Genomic DNA, 25,312 nt, shown 5'->3' on the forward strand with positions numbered 1-25,312 from the left:
GGAACACCCTAAAGTGCTCGGTTTACTCTCAATGAAGTACTTATACTTTTGACTTATCTCAACTTGTATAATGTTCTTCTACTGTATTTCTTAATTAACTATTGTAAGGACATTCCCAAGTTTCATTCCCACCCTTTACAGAGATCACTGATCAGCATTGCACTAGGGATGTTACATTTGAACTTGGAAATAAAAATAACAAAGGAGTTAAAATTCATCCAAAAATGATAATCTTTGCCGGAAGTGGGATTGAGGAGCTAGCAATCAAGGCTGACAAAGGGTCACTAGACTCAAAATGTTAACTCCATTTTCCTTTCTACAGATGCTGCCAGATCTGCTGAACTTCTCCAGCACTTACTGTATTGATCAAGACTAGAGTTTGGTTTTGTTGTGATACCTCCAGTGGTGGAATAGCTTTCTAAACATAAACATGAAGAGTGGTTATTTAGGCAGAGAACAACCAGTACATGCTAAACTGTACCTCAGCAACAAGTCAATTTATTGAGACATAGGAGGGAGTTGGGTGCAGATTGGCAAGAAATAAATGATTTATCTTGAGCTTCATTCCTTGTGTTCATGTCTACTGATATTTTATGTTCTTGCTTGTTGCAGTGTCTTTCTTTGGAGACAGTTACATGGAGGTGAAGGAACGTGAAGCTTTTACCTCCAGCAGACTCTCCATGAAGTTCCTTACTAGTAAACAAAATGGGCTTCTCTTCCTGGCTTCAGGTCAAAGTGACTACCTGCTGATGGAGTTGTTTGCTGGAGTATTGCAGGTACAGTATTCTCTGGGATAATATGTATTCAAAACAATTGTGAGGTACAGCCTTAATAACCATACTTATATACATTTATATGGATAACAAATAGAGTGAATGATTTTCACATTGGGGGAAATGTCTCTCCAAATAAATGTACATCTGTACCTCCTTGGATGAATAGAGAAGTCTTTGTTAGCACTTTTAGCAAATAGAGATATCTTGCTTTCCTATAAATGGACCATTTGACCACCAATTATATCCTAATCTGCAACACAAACATTTTGTAAATTTCATGTACATCCAGAGTGGACCCATGCACTGTGAAATTCAGATTGGTGTAGATGAGTGTAGGCTGAAAAACACAGCCATACCATTCAGCTGCAAATGAATTTACTAATCAAATTTGACAGCTTGAAGTGCTGATTCTTGTATAAGTATATAGAGCTAATTTAGCAATGACTGTTTCTTGGGCCTTCTTTGGCACCTTGGTGAATTCAGCAGAATCCCCATTTATAATGGAGTTTTCACCATAGCTACAATAACAGAGCAGGAGAAACCACAAAGAAATACTGGGTATAGGATTTGTAAAGATTGCCTGTAACAAGCCAAATTATTTTTCCTATTTTCAAAAATATGTTCATAGCCATGTATGTTATGATCTACTATGGATCCTATAGATTTAATTTCCTGAAGAAGATTTTTCCTGTCCCAAAAGGGAGTTGATTAAATGTCTATCCAGCAACACATCCTGATCATCTGCTGCTTCTTAATCCATTGAGTTGATTAGTCCAGATTCCTTTTGCAGCAAGTATTCCATCAGATGATGGATTGACATGTATAATGCAACACCAATAATGCCATACTTCTCGTTGCAGTGAAGTCCATGCACTACTTACTATAAAGCTTTAGTGTGCATCTGCCTGGTTCTTTCTCTGTCAGTCACACGCATCGCGATGCTGATCTCCTCTACATGACAGTTGCTGTTTCAGCAAACCCATACTGAAGAAAGGTTACTGGACCTGAAACATTAACTCTAATTTCTCTCCACAGACCTGCTGTGTTTTTCCAGCAATTTCATTTTTTGCTCAGGGATATGGATCAGCAGACAGAATTTTGACAACTGCCAAAAGATTGATGGTTGCCTTTAATGGAGAACTGGTCATACTGAACTCTGGGATATGGTGTTAAGCTATCTGTAAATAGAATTTGTGCAAAACTGATGTCAAGAGCAAAGATACACCAAAATATCTGCAAGTTATCATAGCAGTTACTGATAGGTTGTCCCATGTAAGCAGAAGAACAAGAGCATAGGAAAGGGCTTCCCATACAGCATGGCTCCATTCAGGCACTATATCTGGATGATTGTGCTAATACCCAAATACATCAATAGGAAATTTCCCTAGTAATTTGAAAATAATTCTACCAAGAGCCTGCTGATGACATAATTAGCAGCTGAAGAAAATAAATTCCTTTATTGATGTTGATAACTGATTTTGCCTTTCAAGAGTTATCTCCAGAAAAAAATTCCATTTAATGTTTTAAGATTGCATGTTTATTAGAGGGAGATAAATGTGATTAGGATGTGCCCACCACTAAACTAGAAACTTGGATCTGCTTGGCTATATCTAAATTCATTTTCTTGGTGCTTAGAGTGTAGGAACATGGACTCTAGTTGTAACAATGATATTTATATAAAGAGCAATAATGCCATGAGTAATTATTTATATCTAAAGTACGCTTAGAGTTATTGCAAACGATAATATTTCCAAAGTCTAATGCAGAATCCAGGTATTGCCAAGAAAAATGTCACCAACAGAAGTTTTAAGATGAAGGATCATTTATTTCTTGTGTAATCAAGGTTTTCAAGCACAAATTTGAGAGAGATGACTGGTGGTGGTTTAACCTGAGGGTCACCGTGCCTCAGGCAAGGGGAAGAGGTTGAGAAGGAAAGTCCTTCATGGTGACCCCAGCTGGGTGTGGGAATTGAATCCATGCTGTTGGTAGCACTCAATTATCCAGCCAACTGAGCTAACTGATCTCTTAGGTAACAGGGCTGTTGATAAAGTAGTGATTATTAGGGTCAATATATTTGGACACCTTATTCCAGGTATCGTCTTTCCACGCCATTTAATACATGCACCAAAATAAATCTGTTGATATTGAAACATTAGGTTGGAAATATTCTGTTTATTGAAGTCCCCGTGTATAGCCAATTCAACCTCAACGTTTCTGCTCTTTATTTCTGCAATATTCTGTTTCTAGCTGAGCCTTATCTCTCCTTTCTGAAGCTGCTCCGAATCTTTGGGGAAACAGGTATGTAGCGATAGTGTCAATGGACTGGTAATCCAGAACCCGAGACTAAGGTTGTGAGGATGAGGGTTCAATCCCACAATGTGAGATGATAACATTTAACTGCAATAAAAAGCTAGTCTAATGGTGACTGAGTGACCATTGTCAATAGTTGTTCACTAAAGATTTTTAGGGAAGGAAATCTGCTATCCTCATCTGGTCTGGCCTACAGACAATGTGGTCACCTCTTAACTGCCCTCAAAGTAATTAGGGATGGGCAATCAATCACTGGTTAGTGATGCTCACATCCCTTGAACAAATGATTTTTTACGAGGATCTAAGTCTTTCCACTGAATAGACGTTTGTACTGTTAAACTCTGCAGAACATGAAATTCCTCTTGTCAGCCTTCTAATCAGTATGTTGCTTTCCTTCGCTTAAGTTCACTCTGTCCTTTATTATAATTACAAGATTAATGCAACCCAACAGAACAGGGTAATGACAGTTATATGAATCTAACTGTTTCCAACCTCTGTGATTCCCTTTAAAATTGTATTTCTTGTGTGTTTTTATCTTTCAGGTGAAATTAGAACTTGGATCTGGAGAGACTGTATTGCATTCTCAGACTGGCCTGAAACTTAACAATCTCGTCTGGCATGATGTTTATCTTGTGTATGAGAACAAGACCCTACGTTTGACTGTAGATGGCCTCTTCACAACTTCAGTAGAAGTACTTGGCCATCTTAATAAGTTGAATGTTGATAATGGCCTGTACGTGGGTGGACCTGGGGAGGCAGAGATCCCTTACCTATCGAGGGAATCCAGTCATTTCAGAGGCTGTATTTCCAAGGCTGTGTTCAATGATTATGACATCTTATTCTCACTTGAACCACATCGCGAATATAGAACTGTTTATGAGGTGGAGGATGGATGCAGCAATGTAATCATAGCAGGGGATGATTATCCCAGCAACTTTCTGGGACTGAAATCCTATATCTCCTTTCCGAGTTGGAATGCAAGAGAAGAGGGGACATTTGAGTGCTTTCTGAAAACGACAATTCTGCAAGCTCCGTTGCTTTATCATGCAGGATGGCAGACTGACTTTATAATCTTAGAAATTACAGACGGTCGTCTCCGTGTTTTACTTGATAATGGAGGTGGAGTTGTTCTATTAAATAATACTCATTTTGTTAGTGATGGGAAATGGCACAGTGTTAAGCTATTATTTAATACAAACTTTATAGAGATTACAGTAGATGATGAATTATCTCAAAAGCAACTGATTAACAATAAGGACGCATATTTGGATCTACGAGGGCACCTGTTCATTGGTGGAATAGACAACAAAACCTCTTTTGAATTAATTAAACGTGGACTGTCCAATGTGTTAGTGGAAGGAACAATATCTGGCTCTTTCATTGGTTGTATTCAAAATATGCGTGTAAACTTAGAAAAGAAAAGTTTGGTAGATGCATTAGTCACCAGGGGTATTAGTACTGTATGTGAGGATGAAGAGAGTAAAAGGATGGAGAAAAGGGAGATTAAATTTGAGGATGAAGTTTCAGCAACACCAGTTCCAAGTTTTCATGAGCTCCTAACCACCAATGCACCTTGTTTACTCGATAAGAACATATCTAAAGTCTTCAGTAATTTTACTAGCTTCTTGAATCTGACACCATTAATTGTAAAAGAAGCAGGAAGGTCCACCTTGGAGCTCATTCACATTCATCCAACAATTGATCTGAGCAGGTTTGGAGTAAGAAATTCTCAAGTAGTTTTCAAAATAATTCAAGATGTAAGATATGGTACCCTGGAACTGAATATTCCAGGTGCAAAGAGTAGGAAAGCGTTCACCCTTTTAGACATAATCAATCATCATATAACATATCAACATGATGGATCTGAAGGGTCACTTGACCAGTTAAAATTTGAAATCTCTGTTCATAGTAAAAAAGGGATCTCTAACTGTTTAAAACAGGGTCAACAATACACATTAAGTATAAATGTAATCTCTGTCAATAACCCACCAGAATTAATCTTCCCAAATGGAAATCTTATGACAATTCTTAAACATACTAGGAAAACCCTTGGTACAGATATCATTCGTATTGTAGATGTTGACAATGTTTGTTCAGAGCTAAAAATTATAATAGTTAATAGAAAGGATCCAGGTTTTGTGGAGGATTTGAGAAATCCTGGCCAGAGGATTGGAGAATTTTCATGTCAAGATCTGAAACTGGGAAATATTCGTTATGTTAATACTGGGGCCAAGGTTTCTGAATTATTGCTTCAGGTCACTGATGGGGAACAAACAAGTGACCCAACTCCTTTGAGAATAGTGGCCTTGAAACCTGATGTGCAAGTGGGCAATAATACTGGTTTAATTCTTCCACAAGGAGGTGTCAGTCTAATCACCATCAGCAATCTGTCTGCAGAGACAAATGCAGTCAAGCAGAAGGTGGATATTTTATATAACATTACTAAGCCATTATATTATGGTGAGGTGCAGAAATTTGATGACAATGGGGAATGGAAACCGGTGAAGATATTCCATCAGAATGATATAGAACAGGGGTATCTTCGCTATTTCAGCACAGATCCTGAGTTTCGCAGAAACGATATAACAGAAAAACTTACATTTGCAGTGACAGCTGGACAGCAAACCCTCGAAAATAATGTTTTTTTAATAAAAATAAAGAGAGCTAAAATAACACTGCTGAAAATATCTCCAAATGAGTTAAATAATGTTAGACGAGGACAGATTACACAAAATGAACTGGAAGCTGCAATAGAAGGCCATAGGATCCCTTCTAATCTATTCAGGTACGTTATTTTAAAGTCTCCAGATAAAGGAAAGTTGCAAGTTCTGGATGAGGAGCTAAATGTTGGTTCTACCTTCACCCAAGAGGATTTAAAGCAAATAGGTCTCACTTATGAAGCAACAGTTAGAAATTCTGAGGAAACCCAAGACAGCTTCCAGTTTCAGGTTTTTGTTGGAGACCAACACTCACCAGTATATACTTATCCAATATTGATTGGCATTGATCCAGAGGTACCAATTTTGATGAGTAAGCCATTGGTTGTGACAGAAGGAGGCACACAAACAATCACCAAAGATCAACTTTTCACTATAGGTCAGAGTACCACTGCTTTTGTGTACAATGTCACTCAGGGTCCTCAGCATGGGAAACTGATCAGGCAGCCAGACCATGAAAAATCCATCACAATCTTTACCAATGATGACATTCTGCAAGAGCAGTTAATATATATGCATGATGACTCTGAAACTTTGGAAGACATGATTGTTTTTGTTGTTATGGAACAATCTAAAGATGATGACCCTGAGGTAGATGTGGTTCTTGGCACACTGAATATTTATATAAGACCAGTAAATGATCAGCCACCAATTCGAGTTGTGAACAAGACATTTAACGTGACATTAAATGGGCAACACTTGTTAACCACAGCTGAACTTCGTTTTCATGATGCAGACTCAGATTTTGATGATTCCCAATTGATTTATACCAAATGGGGTATCTCCAATGGTAATATTGTCTCTGCAGATGACACTGCTCATGAACTTTCCCGTTTCAGTCAGGAAGACATGGAAAAAAAACAGGTGTTGTTTAAACATTACGGAGCTCAACAAGGAACATTCCAGCTACAAGTGTCTGATGGTGTGCATCAAACCAGGACTGTCTTGGAAGTTCATGCATTAGATCCATATCTGAGAATAGTCAATAATTCCATATTCTTGGTTCACCAAGGAGAAGAGTTGCCTATCCTTGGCTATCTCCTTGGTGTGGAGTCCAATATGGACATTTGGAGTGAAGAGGAAATAATATACCAGATAACATTTCAGCCTAGACATGGAGCAATTCTAGTAAATGGTGAACCGAATCATTCTTTCTCGCAGAAAGATATAAATAATGACCAAGTGGTTTATCGCCATGACAACAGCCAGCATTCAAGAGATTTTTTTAACTTTACGGTTGAAGTGAAAGAGATCAAGACAAAGGGAACATTTCCCATTTTAATCTTCTTGGAGAGCCATCAACACCCACCAATTGTAGTACACAATAAAAAGATCTTTGTCAACCAAGGGGAAGCAAAGAAAATTTGGAGAGATCAACTCCTTGTAAGTATAAACTATTTAATTAATAATTCCCTCTAACTTGTACCTTTGTGAATGCACCAACTCACACTGTGGAGGAAGATTAAAGTGAGATTCGTTAAGAAGATATTCTGCCTCTTTTGAGTAACACATTTATTTAAAAAGCATCTAAATTGGCAGCATTCAAATCATGCAGCTATTTTGCTAACAAAGTCCTTAAACCAAACTTGTTCAGCTTAATGCTTACGCCGAGTGATAGCATATTTCCAAAGTGAATGAAAATTGGTTACTTATGCAAAGAAGTTGATGTTTCCTTCAATAGTTCTGCTTGAAGAGATTGCTTGTGCACAAAGATTTGTCTGTTGGAGTGATTGAATCATTTGCCTCCTCCTCCTACAGGCTGCACAATCTGTCCTGAAAGAAATTCTTGAGGTTGTTAATTACCAGCAGAGAAACCAAATTATTTGCCTAGATTTTTTTTAAGAATTGAATTGCTGCCACCAGATGGATCTGATTGGCTACACCTGCTTTAGATCAAAGGTTAGTTTGAGAACAGTTCACTATTAGAATTCCAAACCTCTGGTTATTTTAAGGGGCTGTCAGAAATAGCTTAAATTGCATCTGGATTAGATGACAGGAAACCCTTAAGGTGTTAATAAACAAGATTAGTCACTAGGAATAAATTGACAAGCTCTCTCCAGACAGACCCCTGGAGTTGATGAGTGCTTTAATATTATTTACTTAAGGTTGTTCAGTTAAAGTTACAATGTGTATCTAGAATTTATTTCTTAATCACAGAAGTATTGAATTTGGCCTTAGTAAACTGTTTTTACTACACTTACTTTGTTGTTGAGTTATTTGGCTTATGCAGCCAATTTTTTTTTCTTGCAAGCATTGATTTGTCTAAGCATAAAATATGTTAAGTTGTTGGTTAGTTCAAGCCCCATTGTACACCTAAGCACACAATTTACACTGGCAATTCAAAGCAATCTCAGGGGAATGTTGCATCAAAGTGCTATTTTGATTGAGATATTAAAACCAGGTTGTTTGTTTGTTCAGATGTGAAACACTCCTCTGAACTATTCAAAAAGAACTTAGGCATTCTCCTGGTGTTAATGAATTAATATTCCATTAACACTCAAAACATATTAATCAGTCATTACTTTTCTGTTTGTGATATTTTGTGATAAACAAATTGACTGCCACATTTACCATCATCAGTTATCTGGGTGACTCTAGTAATGTGTTGATTGATAAAATGCTTTGGGATAACTCACAGATATGATAAAAGTATATAAATTCAAATTTGTTTGTTCATATACCTTACCACTGTCCCAGTGTGTGGGTGCAAACCTCAAAATACATCTACTTAGGAGAATAATGGAATGCTGTGAAACTGCTGGTGTTTTAATGGTTAATGTATTTTCCCTTACTTCCAGGCTCTGATTAACAAATATAAAACTTGAGTGTTCTTTGCTGGCTTCTCCACTCCAGTTTTAACTTCCCTGCTCTGGCTCTGTTCCTGTCAATCAAACAATTAATCTAGCTCTTCCCATTCACGTATTTTTACGTCAACCCTGAATTTTATTGATGATAATTAATTACACTCCAATCTGTTGGTTCAGTGTAATTAATTAACAAACTAAATTGAATTCTATTATTCTTTGTTTCTTCAATTAAATGATAAAATGTTTGCAGTCTTCCTTTATCATTAACTGCCTGCATAATAAATTCTCATGCTTCCAGCATTACATACAGGTACTGGAGACACATTAAAGCTGCCTTGTTAAAATTTTGCTACTATTTCCTACCATTCCCCCCTTCTTATTCCTAAGGTTTCCAGGGATAATTATGACACCTAATATCTGCTCTAGTTGACATCAGCTGATGCAGTACAGGCATTGAATTTTGACTAAAGCTTTAACGCATTAATTACTTTTCAATAATTTTCAGGCATTATCCATTATATATTTTCATGATCCACTTTCACAATGAGTGTCAGCAACTATTTAATTAGTGAAGCTATCACATAAAGCTTAATCCCATTCTCTCTAACGGTTAACTTTGTGATGAGGTACTCGAGCCTCTTATCCCGTTCTTATTTCGAGGGTTGCCAGGGATAATTATGACACCGAATATCTGCCCTAGTTGATGTCAGCTGCTGTAATACAGGCTTTAATTTTGACTAAAGCTTTAAACAATGTGGTTTTGTTGTAGTGATTATTAATTGAGGGGTGACCTTATAGAGGTTTACAAAATTATGAGGGGCATGGATAGGATAAATAGGCAAAGTCTTTTCCCTGGGGTTGGGAAGTCCAGAACTAGAGGGCATAGGTTTAGGATGAGAGGGGAAATATATAAAAGAGACCAAAGGGGCAACTTTTTCAGGCAGAGGGTGGTATATATATATATGGAATGAGCTGCCAGAGGAAGTGGTGGAGGCTGGTACAATTGCAACATTTAAAAGGCATTTGGATGGGTATATGAATAGGAAGGATTTGGAGGGATATGGGCCAGGTGCTGGCAAGTGGGACTAGATTGGGTTGGGATATCTGGTCGGCATGGACAGGTTGGACTGAAGGGTCTGTTTCCATGCTGTACATCTCTATGACTCTATGACTCTAAATGAGGTATCAAACTGCACAGGAAATATCAAATATGGAATGCTCACTGGATAGGTTTAAAGGGGACCCCAATTTCCAATAAACCCTCCCTCAACTTTGCTTAATGTCTCTCAATGGGATTTGAAGATTGCATCACATATAAACAGGGTGGGTAAAAGGTATGTCGCATGTTTGATCTCAATGCTCAGTTCTTTGAGAATGTTGGGACATCATGTTGAAGTTGTACAGGACATTGGTGAGGTCTCTTCTGGAATACTGTGTCCAGTTTTGGTTGCTCGTTATAGGAAGGATACTGTTAAGTTGGAGAGGGTTCAGAAGAGATTTACCAGGATGTTAGCAGGTATGGAAGGTTTGAGTTATAAGGAAAGGTTGGATAGGCTGGGAGTTTTTTTTTCACTGAAGCCTTGGACATTGAGAGACCACCTTATAGAAGTTTATAAAATAATGAGGATTATAGGTAGAGTTAATGGTAGTTGAACTTTCACTAGGATGGGGGATTTCAAGACCAGAAAGCACACTTTTAAGGTGAGAAGAGAGATTTTTGAAAAGACATGAGGGGAAATCTTTTTTTACATAGAGGGTGGTTTGCCTGTGGAATGAACTTCTTGAGGAAGTGGTGAATGTGGGTACAAATGCAATGTTCAAAAGACATTTGGTTAAGTACATGAACAGGAAAGGTTTGGAGGGGTATGGGCCAGAGCAGGCAGCTGGGACTAGTTTAATTTGGGATGATGTTCACCATGGACTGGTTGGAAGAAAGGGGCTGTTTCCGTGCTGTATGACTCTGAGAGTGGGAGCCAGAGGTCTAAGGGTTTTAATCCTGTAAGACATTTCTTGCTTCCCATCCTTCTGAGGTGGGTGATCCAATAGTATATAGTACTAGATAGTGCATGTATCGATATTGTTAACTCTGCAAGTGGAGATCTGCACTGTCTAATACTACCATCTGGTGGTGATGTGACACCTTTTTCTCTCTTACACTTTACAGCTGTGATATCTGGCCTTTTTGTGTATAGGAAATCTGTTTGACTACTTCCAAAATTCTTTTGTAAGATTTGATTCTGTCTCAGGATAATTGATACCACTTGCTTGGCAATCCCCACCGCTGTGAAAATGTACTCATTACTTTTGCCTGAGGATTCAAGCTTGACCTTCTCCTTTATGTGCATATTAATGAAGTGAAACAGTTACTTGTCTTTCTTCATGCTCACTACGGAATCTGGAATTACTTCTGAAACTTTATTGCCTCTCATTTAAATATCTTGCTTCTGGTTGTCTGTGAGAATGCAACTTAGCTTCTGCATGTCAACTATTTTAAAGCAGCTTTGTAGTCCATAGTTTGTGTCCTTAAGATTAATCCCGGGGTGAATAGGTTTACTAAGGTAAATTTAGTACTTGGAGAAATTCTCTAAGCATTACCATACTCTTATTTAACTCCCACCTATCATCTTTTACATTTAATGTAAAATGTTCATCCTTCTGATTGTGTTAAATGGTCCATGTTGTGTAATTTCCCATCTAATTTCTCAGTTATCAAAATGTTTCCCCTTTTTTTTCAAACTTTATTTATTTCCTTCAGCAATTAGACTGTAAAAGAGCCAGGAAGATCCAAACTTGGCACACCAAGTACATTACAACGAACAGTCATAACAACCTGTGCTTATATAAAATATAAAAAGGCATCCCAAGAGGCACCACACTAGCCATATTTGAATTCAGAGAATACATTTGATCTGATCTGGAGTTTCTGCTCCTTGTAGAACCCTATCAACATATCCTTCTAACCCTTTCTCCTTCGTATACTTGTATTGTTTTTTTATTAACATATTTGCAGTATTCACCATGCAGTTTCCACATAATAGTAGGTTCCACATTCTCAACCCTCTCTGTGTAAAGTCTACTGAAAAACACACACACTAAAACACCTTTTCTATGTGTACCCTATTAAGTTCTTTTACATTCTTTAAAACCCCTATTGATTTCCTTTCAGTAATCTGTTTTATAATAAAAAGCAAGACAGCCTATCCAACCTTTCCTGCTAGTTTTGGATCTAAAAGGGAAATGTTTCTTTTGCATCTCCTGCTGTCACTCTATGGATTCAAAACTAATGGAACTGTGGACTGAAACACTGAACAGAAAGAGCAACAGGAGAATTAGACTATGCTGGGAAGACAGGTGGCAAATAAAATTCCAAGGAAAGAAATTCAAAATGCTTCACAAAAGGGACAACACATTGAAGAACTGATTATTATTAATTAGAAGAAAATAATGTGTATGAAAAGTGACAGAGATCAAAGTGATCTTGATAGACGATAAATAAATCTATTGCAACAATCCTCGGTGGCAGAATAAAACAAAACAGATGGTGGGATGTGTTAAAAGATCAAAATTGAGCTGAACCAGTGAAATAATTCTGTCACGTTATAAATCAGTGGTGTGACCTTGGTTGAAATACTCTGTATAGTTATGGTCTCAACAGTGATAATTTATATTTATATCACTGTGGTACAGAGAGGATATTGCAATAATGAAAGCATACGTAAGAGAGCAGCCAGAGTGATGAGAGGAATGGAGAAACGCAGGTACTTGTTTTTGTCTGGCACGGATGGGGTGGGCCAAGGGGCCTTTTTCTGTGCTTTAGATCTCTACAGCTGTAGGTTAGGCATGTTTTTGCTTGGGAAGACAAGGCATTCCTTGATTACACTCTTTAGGATTCTAAAGGAATAGATAATGTTGACTAGGACCAGTTGTTTCACCTTGATCGATAGGTTCTTGATTTGGTAAGGGAATCAAAGGTTATAGAGAGAAGGCAGGAGAATGGGATTGAGAAACATATCAGCCATGATCAAAAGACAGAGCACATCCAATGGGTCAACTGGCTTAATTCTGCTCCTATGTCTTATGGTCCAGGACAGAAGATACAACCTGCTGTCAAAGGGTTGGGTAGGGCCTTGGGAGCCAAACTCAAAATCAATTGGCAGAAACGATATTTCAGTGAGCGAGAGTAGTCAGCCTATGAAAGAGACCCCTAAAAAGACAATGGAAATGGTTAGTATTGATTCATTCAAACAAAGATTAGATAGACTTCCCTCAAAATATAGGATTTTGGCATCTGGTAGATGAGTAATTTGAAACATGAGGTGTGATTTAGAAAAACAGGTGACCTGCGGATCTAATGGTCCCAAAGCTCTCCTCCGCTGGGAGTTTATTTATCTCATGTCTAAGTCTGTTGATGGAGATCAATGACTGTTCAGTCAGTAACTACATTAATGTATTATGTGACTAGCATGATAGCACAAGGTGAATTACATGCTACTTGGATAGTTTCCATCCAACAGCCACTATGTTCTTATTTAGCCAGTTAAAAATAGCTCAGCTATGATGTCAGGTTGAAGAATCCGAAATTGTTTACTCTGGTGAAGTAGAGTCAGGTGAGAGATTTTTTCAAGAATAAATATTATATGAATTGTATTCCAATAATCTGTTTGAGATAGTTAGAAACTTCAAAGCTGAGAACTTGGGCTGAAGCTTATACGAGGGAAGATATGTCGACAGCTTAGATTTAACTTGTTTGCACAAAGAGCAGTGAACATCTGGAATGGTGACTCTGGGGAGTGGAAGACAGAGGGTGTGGGATATTTGAAATAAAAACTTTCTGGATATTTGAGGAAGTGGGCGATTGAGATTTGGGACCGGATGGATGGAAGAAGCAGTATTTTTCATGCTCCTGTGTCCTTTTTAAAACTTTATTTTGGAAATTCAATTAATGGGATCATGATGTGTGAGATTTAACGTTTAACAGAACTTTATGAATTTATGCTTTGTGACATTTCACCAATGGTGTTAGCTGGGGCTGCAACTCTTCTTAATATCATATATAGAGGAAATTTTCTGAAAAATGTGCTGTGGTGACTGGGTAAGTTTGATATTGAGCTCAGACTGTTGAGAATGCTGACTGACTCCTGATGAATATTTCTCTCATAGCAAGTAGTAGAGCAGGAGTAAACTTGTTTGATTCACTGAGTATTCACAAAGTACAGGCTTCCTACTGAACAGTAAAATCTCAGCAACTATGCAAATATAAGGAAATCAACTTGAAAGACTTTAAAAGCTTAAATTGTGAAAAACTACAAAGAGTCAAATTCCAATGAGACTTGGGGGTCCAGGTACGCAGATCATTAAAATCTAATTGCTTACAGACTATAGCTTAAAAGAAAAGCCAATGGAATGCTCGCCATACAAGGCTTAGAAGTTTCATTTCAATTACACAAATCCCTGGTCAAAGTGTTGTGGAACACTGTCAGCAATCCTGAGTAGATGGAAAAGATATACTGGCCTTGGAGGAAATGCAGTGTGGGTTGACCAGCATGATACTTAGACTCCAAGGGTTAAGCCATTAAATTACAAGGAGATATTTCTCAAAAAAGAAGTATTGTATTTCCTGGGATTTTGGATGTTAAGATGGGAACTAATCAATATTATGAGGAAATAATAGGGCAGTTAGTAACAAAGTGTTTCCACTGATCAGTCTGACTAGGACTAGAGGGTATGGTCTAGAACCTCCTACCAGATCTTCAAGAGTGAAGTTAGTAAGCTCTACTATGTATAGATGGTAACTGACTCTGGGTCTATTGTTAATTTAAAATTTGAGATTGATCAATTTTTCTTAACAATGTATAAAAGGATAGGAAGCAAAAGAGCAACACTGAAAAAAACCCAATTTTCAGAAAGGTTATTTCCTTAGAAACTCCACAAACCAGAAAGAGGCCATTCAGCCCATTGAATCTGCATCAATCCTCTGAGGAGTATCCCACTCCATCCCCACATTTACTGTGGTTAATGCACCTAGTCTGAGCAACTTTGGATTGGGGGAGGAGACTGGAGCACCTGGCAGAAACCCATGTAGACATGGGGAGAATATGCAATGTAGTCACCGAAGGCTGGAATCAAACCTGGATCCCTGGTTCTATGAGGCAGCAATGCTAACCACTTTGCCCCCATATGATTGTTCAAAATTTCTCTGTCCTTTGGTAGCCATCCTTCCCTTGTCTGATAGCCTCAGTGTTTTTTGAACATTTTCCTCAGTATGTGCTACACAGGCTGACAGTCACCACACAGTCAGAGAAACTTCTGATTATTCTGATGGTTGATTGTCACTTTAAACATTTTGAAAGTGATATTTCCCTAATGCTGATTGTTTATTGAGAGCAAACATGAGACTGTCTGTTGTGGAAGCCTTGTGGATCCTCCTCTCAAATTGACACAAGAATATACGGTAAGAATTGTAAGACAAGATACTAACAAAATCCCATGGTTGATATTTAGAGTCATAGAGCTGTACTGCATGGTCCAACTCGTCTATGCTGACCAGGTATCCGAACCTAATCTAGTCCCATTTGTCAGTATATGGCCAGCATCCCTCTAAACCCTTCCTGTTCATGTGTCTATCCAGATGCCTTTAAATGTGATTGTACCAGTCTCCACCATTTCCTCTGGCAGCTCATTCCATTTGTTTGCCTTGGCCTGTAAAATCATGATGTCTATACCGGTGATTCAATTAACAACAATCAATCTATTATTTATGTTTTAACTAAGTGTGTTTTATTTTATGTGCTTTTCTTGGACAGGTTTCTCACAATGACAGTGTTCCATCAGATTTAATCTACACTGTGAAAACTGCTCCTGTGCATGGTCAGTTGGTCATGGTTACTGAGAGCCAACTGACTGGACAACAGAAACCCCTCAAGTCATTTTCTCAAGATGACATAAACAGAGGCAGAGTTCAATACCTTAATTCCAGATTCAGCACTCAGGGGGATGCATTTGTTCTTGATGTTACCAATGGATTTAAAACGGTGGATGGACTAACTGTGCTGGTGGAACTCATTCCTGATGTAATTATCTTAGTGACACAGAATATCTCTGTGAAAGAAGGCGATGCACGGGTCCTCACTGGAGATATCCTAAATGTTTCCAATTATCTTACCTCATCAAATTTTGAATTTTATGTTACCAAAACTCCAAAACATGGCAGAATTGGACGACAAAGCATTGTTGAAGGAAGTGTTACATCTTTTACTATGCAAGAGGTAGATTGAATGGTATTTTCTTTTGTTGGTCTCCTTTCTCTTGTCTAATTGCCCTCAGTATGTGTTATGCAGCCAACACTCACCACCGATTTAGAGAAATCTTTATGCATACTGCCAAATGCATGTTCTGAAAAGCAGTGGGTGCCCTCAACATGCTACCCTGGGAAAGTTTAAAGTTGGCTGCATTGTTTAGTTTTGCCTAAAAATAATACTAGAGATCCACAGCACAGAAAAATGCCCATCAAATCTGTGCCAGTCAAAAACAAGCTCCCAACTTTTAGATTAGATTAGATTAGATTAGATTAGATTACTTACAGTGTGGAAACAGGCCCTTCGGCCCAACAAGTCCACACCGACCCGCCGAAGCGTAACCCACCCAGACCCATTCTCCTACATTTACCCCTTCACCTAACACTATGGGCAATTTAGCATGGCCAATTCACCTAACCCCTGCACATTTTTGGATTGTGGGAGGAAACCGGAGCACCCGGAGGAAACCCACGCAGACACGGGGAGAATGTGCAAACTCCACACAGAGAGTCGCCTGAGGCGGGAATTGAACCCGGATCTCTGGCGCTGTGAAGCAGCAGTGCTAATCCCATTTTCTTGAATTTGGCCTTGTACGCCTTGGCATCACAAGTATCCATCTAAATATTTCTGAAGAGAAGTGTAATGTTATGACTGTTTCTGTCTCTGCTGCCGTAAAGACAGTGAGTTCCAGATTCCCTCCACCCTATGGGTTAAATTGATTTTCCTTACATCTCCTCTAAACCTTTTGCCCATCATCTTAAACCCATGCCCTCGATCACTGATCCTTCCATCAAGGGGAAATGTACCTTCCCGTCAACTCTATCTATATCTCTGTTCTTACTTGTCTTTTGGAACTCACCTGTTCCAACACCAACCCTCCCCTACATGAGGCACATCTGTGCTCTTTGTTCATTATAAACAGTGGACGTATGAGTAAAATGAAAGTGCCAATGAAATGCACAAATTACCCACTGAAGTGCAGTAACTGGGTCTGTGATGTATGTGGTATTCTATTGATTTAAATAATTAGTTTAATGTTGCTGTGTTCTTCTTTCCTAATATTCCTTTTCTGCACATTTTTAGGTGGAAGAAGAAGCAGTGCTTTATTTTCATGATAACAGTGAAACATTGATGGACAGCTTCACCGTGATTGCCAATATGTCTGAGATTGACAGACAGAGTGAGCCAAAGTCAGTTATTGTCACTGTGATCCCCGTTAATGACGAGGCTCCTGTTGTTACCATTAATACTGAATTGAAGGTAACAGTATAGTTTATATTCACTCCTCACTCCTAGAATGAATCTACTGGGTAATACAAATTAAAGATTTAACCACTTGTAGACCAAATATATTCACTGCAAGGAATGGCACTCTTTGCTAATACCTCCAAACTCTCCATGTTTAGGAGAGCCAAATAAGCGATTTCTAGCACTGCTACCACATACAGACTTGTGATTTTTTTGACATTGATAGAAGTTCCTTACATATTAGCAAAGGGATGGTTTAAGTTAAAAAGGTATCAAAATCACTTCTAACTTTGCCCAATTCAAAAGCTTTTATAAAGATCTGCTTGAATGAACATTGATTTTTTTTTCAGGTCTAATTCAAAATAAATTAGATTTTAGCAATTATTTCATGAATTTTGCATTCATCAATATGAGAAATGAGCATAGTGCGGGATAATTTAAACTTTCCATGCCACTTGAAAGGGTTCAGAAAAGATTTACAAGGATGTTGCCAGGGTTGGAGGATCTGAGCTACAGGGAGAGGCTGAACAGGCTGGGGCTGTTTTCCCTGGAGGGCCGGAGGCTGAGGGGTGACCTTATAGAGGTTTACAAAATTATGAGGGGCATGGATAGGATAAATAGACAAAGTCTTTTCCCTGAGGTCAGGGAGTCCAGAACTAGAGGGCATAGGTTTAGGGTGAGAGGGGAAAGATATAAAAGAGACCTACAGGGCAACCTTTTCACGCAGAGGGTGGTACCTGTATGGAATGAGCTGCCAGAGGAAGTGGTGGAGGCTGGTACAATTGCAACATTTAAGAGGCATTTGGATGGGTATATGAATAGGAAGGGTTTGGAGGAATATGGGCCAGGTGCTGGCAGGTGGGACTAGATTGGGTTGGGATATCTGATTGGGATGGACGGGTTGGACCGAAGGTTCTGTTTCCATGCTGTACATCTCAATTACTCTATGACTCACTGTTTGCAGGATTGGAAGCTGGGGTGGCAACGATGCTGAGGACAGCATTTGGATTGCAATCTTTCTGTGAATGCGCAGTGGGTGGAAAGTCCTGGGACTAGAAATTGGCGATCAGAGTATACCAGCCCTGTGGAGGCCTTTGAACAACAGTGGTCTCCTTGGGGCGAAGGAACATCATAAACTCCAGAGTTGACATTCCAGTTTAATTATGATACATTTCTGTTGACCGCTTCACTTTTGTTCTTGTTGAGGTGCACCATTAGGGCTGTCCAATTTCTTTTTAGGTTTATTTGAAATAGTAGATACTAGACCTAAACAATGAGTGGCAATGTGTCTAGGGGTGGACACTGGGTATTTTTGGGGATGGACCTTGGGTGCCAGTGTGTCTGAGGATGGGCCCTGGGTGGTTCTGGGGATGATGTGGAGGTGCCAGTGTTGGACTGGGTTGGACAAGGTCAAAAATCGCATGACACCAGGATATAGTCCAATGGATTTGTTTGAAAACACAAGCTTTCGGAGTGCAGCTCCTTCATCGGGAGCAGCGCTCCAAAAACTAGTGTTTTCAAATAAATTTATTGGACTATAACCTGGTGTCGTGTGAGTTTTGATCTTGTTCTGGGGATGAACACTAGGTGGCAGTTCATTTAGGGATTGTTCAATATATCATTTCAGTTACATGACACTGTAATATTTTGCTATAAAATCTGTGTCTTATGATCTTATACTCCACAACCACCTGATGAAGGAGCAACGCTCCAAAAGCTAGTGCTTCCGGATGAACCTGTTGAACTATAATGTGAGTGATTTTAAACTTTGTCTACCCCAGTCCAACACCAGCTCTTCCACATCATTTCTGAAGATGGATACTGGATAGCCGTATGCCTGTACATAGATGTTGGGTGGGAGGTCTGGGAATTGGCAATGGGTGGCAGTGTTTCTGAGGATGGACACTGGGTGGCAGTGTTTCTGGGGATGGACACTGGGTGGCAGTGTTTCTGGGGATGGACACTGGGTGGCAGCGTTTCTGTGGATAGACACTGGGTGGCAGTGTTTCTGGGTTTGAACACGGGGCGGCAGTGTGTCTGGGGATAGACACAAGGTGGCAATTTTGATCCAGACTTTTGATCCAGATCCAGCTCACTGAATTTATTAAAAATGAAAACAGGATGTGCTGGAAATACACAGCTCAGCATCAAAGCAGATGAGAGGTAAAACCTCAGCTCTCCACAGATTATCCAAATCTGCTGAATATTTCCAGCCTTGTGTGCTTTTTATTTCAGCTTACTGTGTCATGGTATTTTGGATATGTGTCCCAATTTTGTTTTGAATTGTTTGGAAATATTGTCCTGACATGGCTGCCTGGATCCTAAGCTCTGGAATTCCACGTTTTTATTTCTTTGTCTCAGCATCCTGACTTTACTTCCCTCAGTCACTCATTAAAAAATAAAGTTTTAATTTGCCCTGTATTTTCTCATGTAGCTCACTCACATTTTGCTTTCTAATACTCAAGTGAAGTGTCTTGGAAGCGACATTAAAGTTGTTTTACAAAAGACAGGTTGTTGTTGTTAAAGTGGCTTTTCTTTGCTAGTTTTTCATACTTCCATCTCTATGTTCTTTGCTTGTTTAACCATCTCCTGTTCTACACTAAGCACTTTGCTGGTCACTCTTGTGCATGTGTTTATTTTGGGGTATTTGTTTCCTTTACTCTTTCCATCTTGACTTTATATAGCACCTTAATGTTTCATTTCAAATGCTAATATGACCTAGTTCTGATGCTGCATCCATGCCTGAAATGTTGATTTCTGTTCTTTCCTTCTGTCAGACCTACTAATGGTTTCAAGCATATTTTTGTTTCTCAGAGTTTCTTTCCTAATTCTTGGTAGGGAGGCAATCAAATTAATAAAAGATATGTATCAGATGTAGAGATTACAGTTGTGATGTCACTGCTGTATTGTGTGCTCAAGTGTAACTTAATCTCTATTAAATAGAAACTCTTTTTGAACTGATGACTGGTGATATGTGTGTCACAATCTATCAGGTTGGAGAGAACGAGGATGCTGCTTTATCATCAGTCATTCAGAGATGAGGAAGAATTTACCAGCCTAAAAGATAGGGTCAAATCTATTAAGAATATGTACTTCAATATATTTTACTGGATTGAGAAATCGTGGAGAACAGAACTAATATTAGTTGGAGAGCTATAATCACTGTATATTACATATTTTTTGAAGTTGTAGTCTACTACACTCTTCGCTAAGACTTCTTTCTGATTTTTGTTTCCATTATTATTTAGGGCATGCTGTTAATTAATACCCCTTTGGGACTTGCTGTGAGTTGATATTCCAAAGGGGCATAATTAATGTTCTGATGTGGCTTCTTGTCAACTACTATTTATATAATGCATTCTATCCATTAATGATCTAACCCAATGCATATCAAATAGTATTTACTCTGGACTGGATATTACTCTTGTAACAGATAACTAACTGTACAGCCTTCTGGTTTACTGATCAGTATACTGCCTGATTTTATTCTTGCATTGTACTTCTACCAATGCAATAGTTTTCTAGTATGTTAGCTCAGTCCATTTGCTACAAGGCACTATTGCCTACTTGCCTGGATGAGTGTAACTCTAGCAAGACTCTAGAAGCATACCCCAACCATCCAGGATGAAGTACCTCACCTTGATTGTCCACTTAATGCAATATGCTGGAGTTGATTATCCATTAGCTCTGCTCAACCATGTTCCTCTTTCAAGTTGCGAGAGCTTTTCTCAAACTTTGTTTCTTATCTAGTTAGATGTATTCTTGTGTCTGAGGCTCTCCTCTCCATTTTAAACAGCAGGTAATGAACTGAGATACAAAGAAGAGAGGGGTTTCTATCTGACATGGTCTTGAGAGGCTAAAGGATACATCTGAGCAAAGGATAAGGTCATTTAGGTGGAATTAGCTCAGTGGATGCTGCAGGCAGAGTCATTTTGACAAATCCATGAATTATGTAAGAATCACTGTAATAGAGAGAGTTTTCTATATTGGGTATCTTTACAAAACCAAAGACTACTAAAACCTGTACAAATTACTGAGCAAAGGGCAGAATGGCCTATTCCTGCTCCTAAGAAATGTTTGTCATGTTTGTATGTTAGCATTTGATGATCAATTTGGGTCCCAATAATGACACAATTAATATTTGAGAATTGATAATGAGTGAAATATACACCTTTTTCAATACTTCTAATGGCAGAAAATAATTCTTATTCTTAGATGTGGGAACACAGCATTGCTGAGATCTCACAGGATTTATTGAACAGTGAGGATCCAGATACCCCTGCAGAAGAATTGATATATTCTATCAAGCCTCCATCCAATGGCCACGTGGCTCTCAAATCATCTTCGGATGACAGCATCCTGGAGTTTACCCAGGAACAGATCAACAGTGGTCAGATCATCTTTGTGCACAACGGTAAGATGGGAGTCATGATTAGTTATTGAGCTGGTGCATCCACATGTTGCAGCCACTGAACTCATCTGGCAGTAAAACTCCATTATCACGATTCTACTTTGTGACACAATGAACAGGGCAGTAAAGCATTCATGGATAGAGAGAGAGAGAGAAAGGCAAGTACAGAGTTTGTGCAGGGTCATGCAAGGTCAGGAGATTTAGATACGAGAACAATGAGTTGGGATGGGCTGAAAGATATCTTTTTAAAGAGTCATAGAGATGTACAACACGGAAACAGACCCTTCGGTCCAACCTGTCCATGCCGACCAGATATCCCAACCCAATCTAGTCCCACCTGCCAGTACCCGGCCCATATCCCTCCAAACCCCTCCTATTCATATACCCATCCAAATGCCTCTGAAATGTTGCAATTGTACCAGCCTACACCACATCCTCTGGCAGCTCATTCCATACACGTACCACCCTCTGTGTGAAAAGGTTGCCCTGTAGGTCTCTTTTATATCTTTCCCCTCTCACCCTAAACCCTAAACCTATGCCCTCTAGTTCTGGACTCCCTGACCCCAGGGAAAAGACTTTGTCTATTTACCCTATCAATGCCCCTCATAATTTTGTAAACCTCTATAAGGTCACCCTTCAGCTTCTGATGCTCCAGGGAAAATAGCTCCAGCCTGTTCAGCCTCTCCCTGTAGCTCAAATCCTCCAACCCTGGCAACATCCTTGTAAATCTTTTCTGAACCTTTTCAAGTTTCACAACATCTTTCCAATAGGAAGGAGACCAGAATTGTATGATCTATTCCAACAGTGGCCTAGCCAATGCCCAGTACAGCTGCAACATGACCTCCCAACTCCTATACTTAATACTCTGACCAATAAAGGAAAGCATACCAAACGCCTTCTTCACTGTCCTATCTACCTGCGATTTCACTTCCAAGGAGCTATGAACCTGTACTCCAAGGTCTCTTTGTTCAGCCACACTCCCTAGGACCTTACCATTAAGTGTATAAGTCCTGCTAAGATTTGCTCTCCCAAAATGCAGCACCTCGCATTTATCTGAATTAAACTCCATCTGCCATTTCTCAGCCCATTGGCCCATCTGGTCTAGATCCTGTTGTAATCTGAGGAAACCCTCTTTGCTGTCCACTACACCTCCAATTTTGGTGTCATCTGCAAAATTACTAACTGTACCTCTTACGCTCGCATCCAAATCATTTATGTAAATGACAAAAAGTAGTGGACCCAGCACCGATCCTTGTGGCACTCCACTGGTCACAGGCCTCCAGTCTGAAAAACAACCCTCCACCACCACCCTCTGTCTTCTACCTTTGAGCCAGTTCAGTATCCAAATGGCTAGTTCTCCCTGTATTCCGTGACTTTTCCGAAGTTATTTAATCAATGCTGATCCAGAAACAGTCAGTACAGCAAACGCATTCCCAGAGTTGGAAATCTAGTTCATGTACAAACCAAGTTTATATAGCAGTTAGCATCTATGCAGTAATTGGCAACATGTAGGCAGTGGTATCACCAGTTATCCTAAAGAAGGAGCCCCTTATCGTTATGTTTCATTTGCGTCAAAGGCCTAATTTGTCTTTAAATATAAGGGGAATTTATATGCTTTTGTCAAGGCCCAGTATTGCATTGTAAAGCAAGATGACATTTATCCAGTTTGTCTCTGTATTCTAGGTAAGTCCATCAGGTACATCTTCTAGTGAGCCTACATAATCAACTGTAGACAGACCCAGAAAATCTACCTCTTCCTAATTTGAAATAGTATATTTGAAAGTATATTTCTCACATTCTTCCAACGCCTGAATCATGTGTTTTATAATCTCTTTCTCCACCTGAATCCTGACTGTATCGAAATACAGACTCATTGCAGGGCCATCAGGCATGAACTCATTCTCCCCGGCCTTCACGTTGTGGGGGATCCCCTCCCACTTCCCCCAACCCTCCAACTCCCCAACATCCCAATCCTCTGAGAAATTACCAAACACAAGACAGTAATAAGCTCACCACCATCTTCTCAAACAGTCCTGTAGTGCTTCTTTTCAGTGGTAATACGATATCATTCATTGGCCATTTCAGAGGACAGTTAAGAGTCAACCACATTGTTGTGAATCTGGAGACACATGTAGGCAGATTTCTTTCTCTAAAGGACATTATTGAACCATGTGGGTTTTTCTGAGAATCCAACCTTTCATAATCATTATTAATGATACCAGCTTTTTATTCCAGATTTATTTATTAATTGTATTTAAATCTCACCAGCAACCAGAGTGGAATCTCATGTGCATTAGTTCAAGCCTCTGGGTTACTAGTTTGTTATCATTACCCCTGTGCCATAATCCCCCAGAATGCAATTCATGAAGTAACAAACACTGAATGGATACTGTTGCATATCCAAAGGTTAATATTGTTTATACCCAGCCTATGGAAGTCAGGCATGAAACCTTGTGTTATTAAATATTAATTTTCAGATAATCTACTTTTCCCCTGGTGTCCCTTCCATTTGTAGGATCATTGTCTGGAGGATTCAGCTTTGACGTGTCTGATGGAGTGAATAATGCAGCTGCACAGCTATTTACAGTCAATGCAAGACATTTGAACATCCGAATTGAAACAAAGGAACCTCTCATTATTTATCCAGGTATAGACATGGATTACAACAATTGGTGTCGGTTACATCGGGCACTGAGTGCATTCAGAGAGCCCTCACTGTTGCTGAGCTTATGTGAACCAGTTCAGAATCAAGGTAGGAAGGAAAATGAGATTTTCCTGTTGTGTGTGACTAGCTGGCACCAGAAACATTCAACCCAGGCCAGCTTTAAGAAACCATCCTTAAATCTCTTTCACATACCTCTATCCTAGGATTATGTGGGAAGCAAGAGAGGAAATTGCAGAGCCGTTGGCAATGATCTTTTCGTCTTCACTGTCAATGGGGGTGGTACCAGGAGACTGGAGACTGGCCAATGTTGTGCCCCTGTTCAAAAAAGGGAATAGGGATAACCCCGGGAATTACAGGCCAGTTAGTCTTACTTCGGTGGTAGGCAAAGTAATGGTAAGGGTACTGAGGGATAGGATTTATGAGTATCTGGAAAGACACTGCTTGATTAGGGACAGCCAGCACGGATTTGTGAAGGGTAGGTCTTGCCTTACAAGTCTTATTGAATTCTTTGAGGAGGTGACCAAGCATGTGGATGAGGGTAGAGCAGTGGATGTAGTATACATGGATTTTAGTAAGGCATTTGATAAGGTTCCCCATGGTAGGGTTATGCGGAAAGTCAGGAGGCATGGGATAGAGGGAAATTGGCCAATTGGATAGAAAACTGGCTAACCGGTCGAAGTCAGAGAGTGGTGGTAGATGGCAAATATTCAGCCTGGAGCCCAGTTACAAGTGGAGTTCCGCAGTGATCAGTTCTGGGTCCTCTGCTGTTTGTAATTTTTATTAATGACTTGGATGAGGGAGTCGAAGGGTGGGTCAGTAAATTTGCAGATGATACGAAGATTGGTGGAGTTGTGGATAGTGAGGAGGGCTGTTGTCGGCTGCAGAGACTTAGATATGATGCAGAGCTGGGCTGAGGAGTGGCAGATGGAGTTCAACCCTGCCAAGTGTGAGGTTGTCCATTTTGGAAAGACAAATAAGAATGCGGAATACAGGGTTAACGGTAGGGTTCTTAGTGAGGTGGAGGAACAGAGAGATCTTGGGGTCTATGTTCATAGATCTTTGAAAGTTGCCACTCAAGTGGAT

General features: G+C 39.4%; 1 protein-coding gene across 1 annotated transcript in view; it reads left to right on the forward strand.

Moving 5' to 3' along the window:
* Window positions 1-25,312, forward strand: part of LOC122542523 (chondroitin sulfate proteoglycan 4-like) — an 88,633-nt gene that overhangs the window by 46,521 nt on the left and 16,800 nt on the right. Inside the window, exons 2-7 of the mRNA XM_087982200.1 lie at window positions 613-776; window positions 3,629-7,186; window positions 15,414-15,875; window positions 16,989-17,165; window positions 21,369-21,567; window positions 24,080-24,211. Of these exons, the coding sequence (XP_087838326.1) occupies window positions 613-776; window positions 3,629-7,186; window positions 15,414-15,875; window positions 16,989-17,165; window positions 21,369-21,567; window positions 24,080-24,211 (4,692 nt within the window). The remainder of the gene's footprint in view (window positions 1-612; window positions 777-3,628; window positions 7,187-15,413; window positions 15,876-16,988; window positions 17,166-21,368; window positions 21,568-24,079; window positions 24,212-25,312) is intronic.

Source organism: Chiloscyllium plagiosum, unplaced genomic scaffold, assembly GCF_037043375.1.
Source record: "Chiloscyllium plagiosum isolate Xiang-an unplaced genomic scaffold, Cpla_swu_hap1 HiC_scaffold_42, whole genome shotgun sequence".
Taxonomy (NCBI): Eukaryota; Metazoa; Chordata; class Chondrichthyes; order Orectolobiformes; family Hemiscylliidae; genus Chiloscyllium; species Chiloscyllium plagiosum.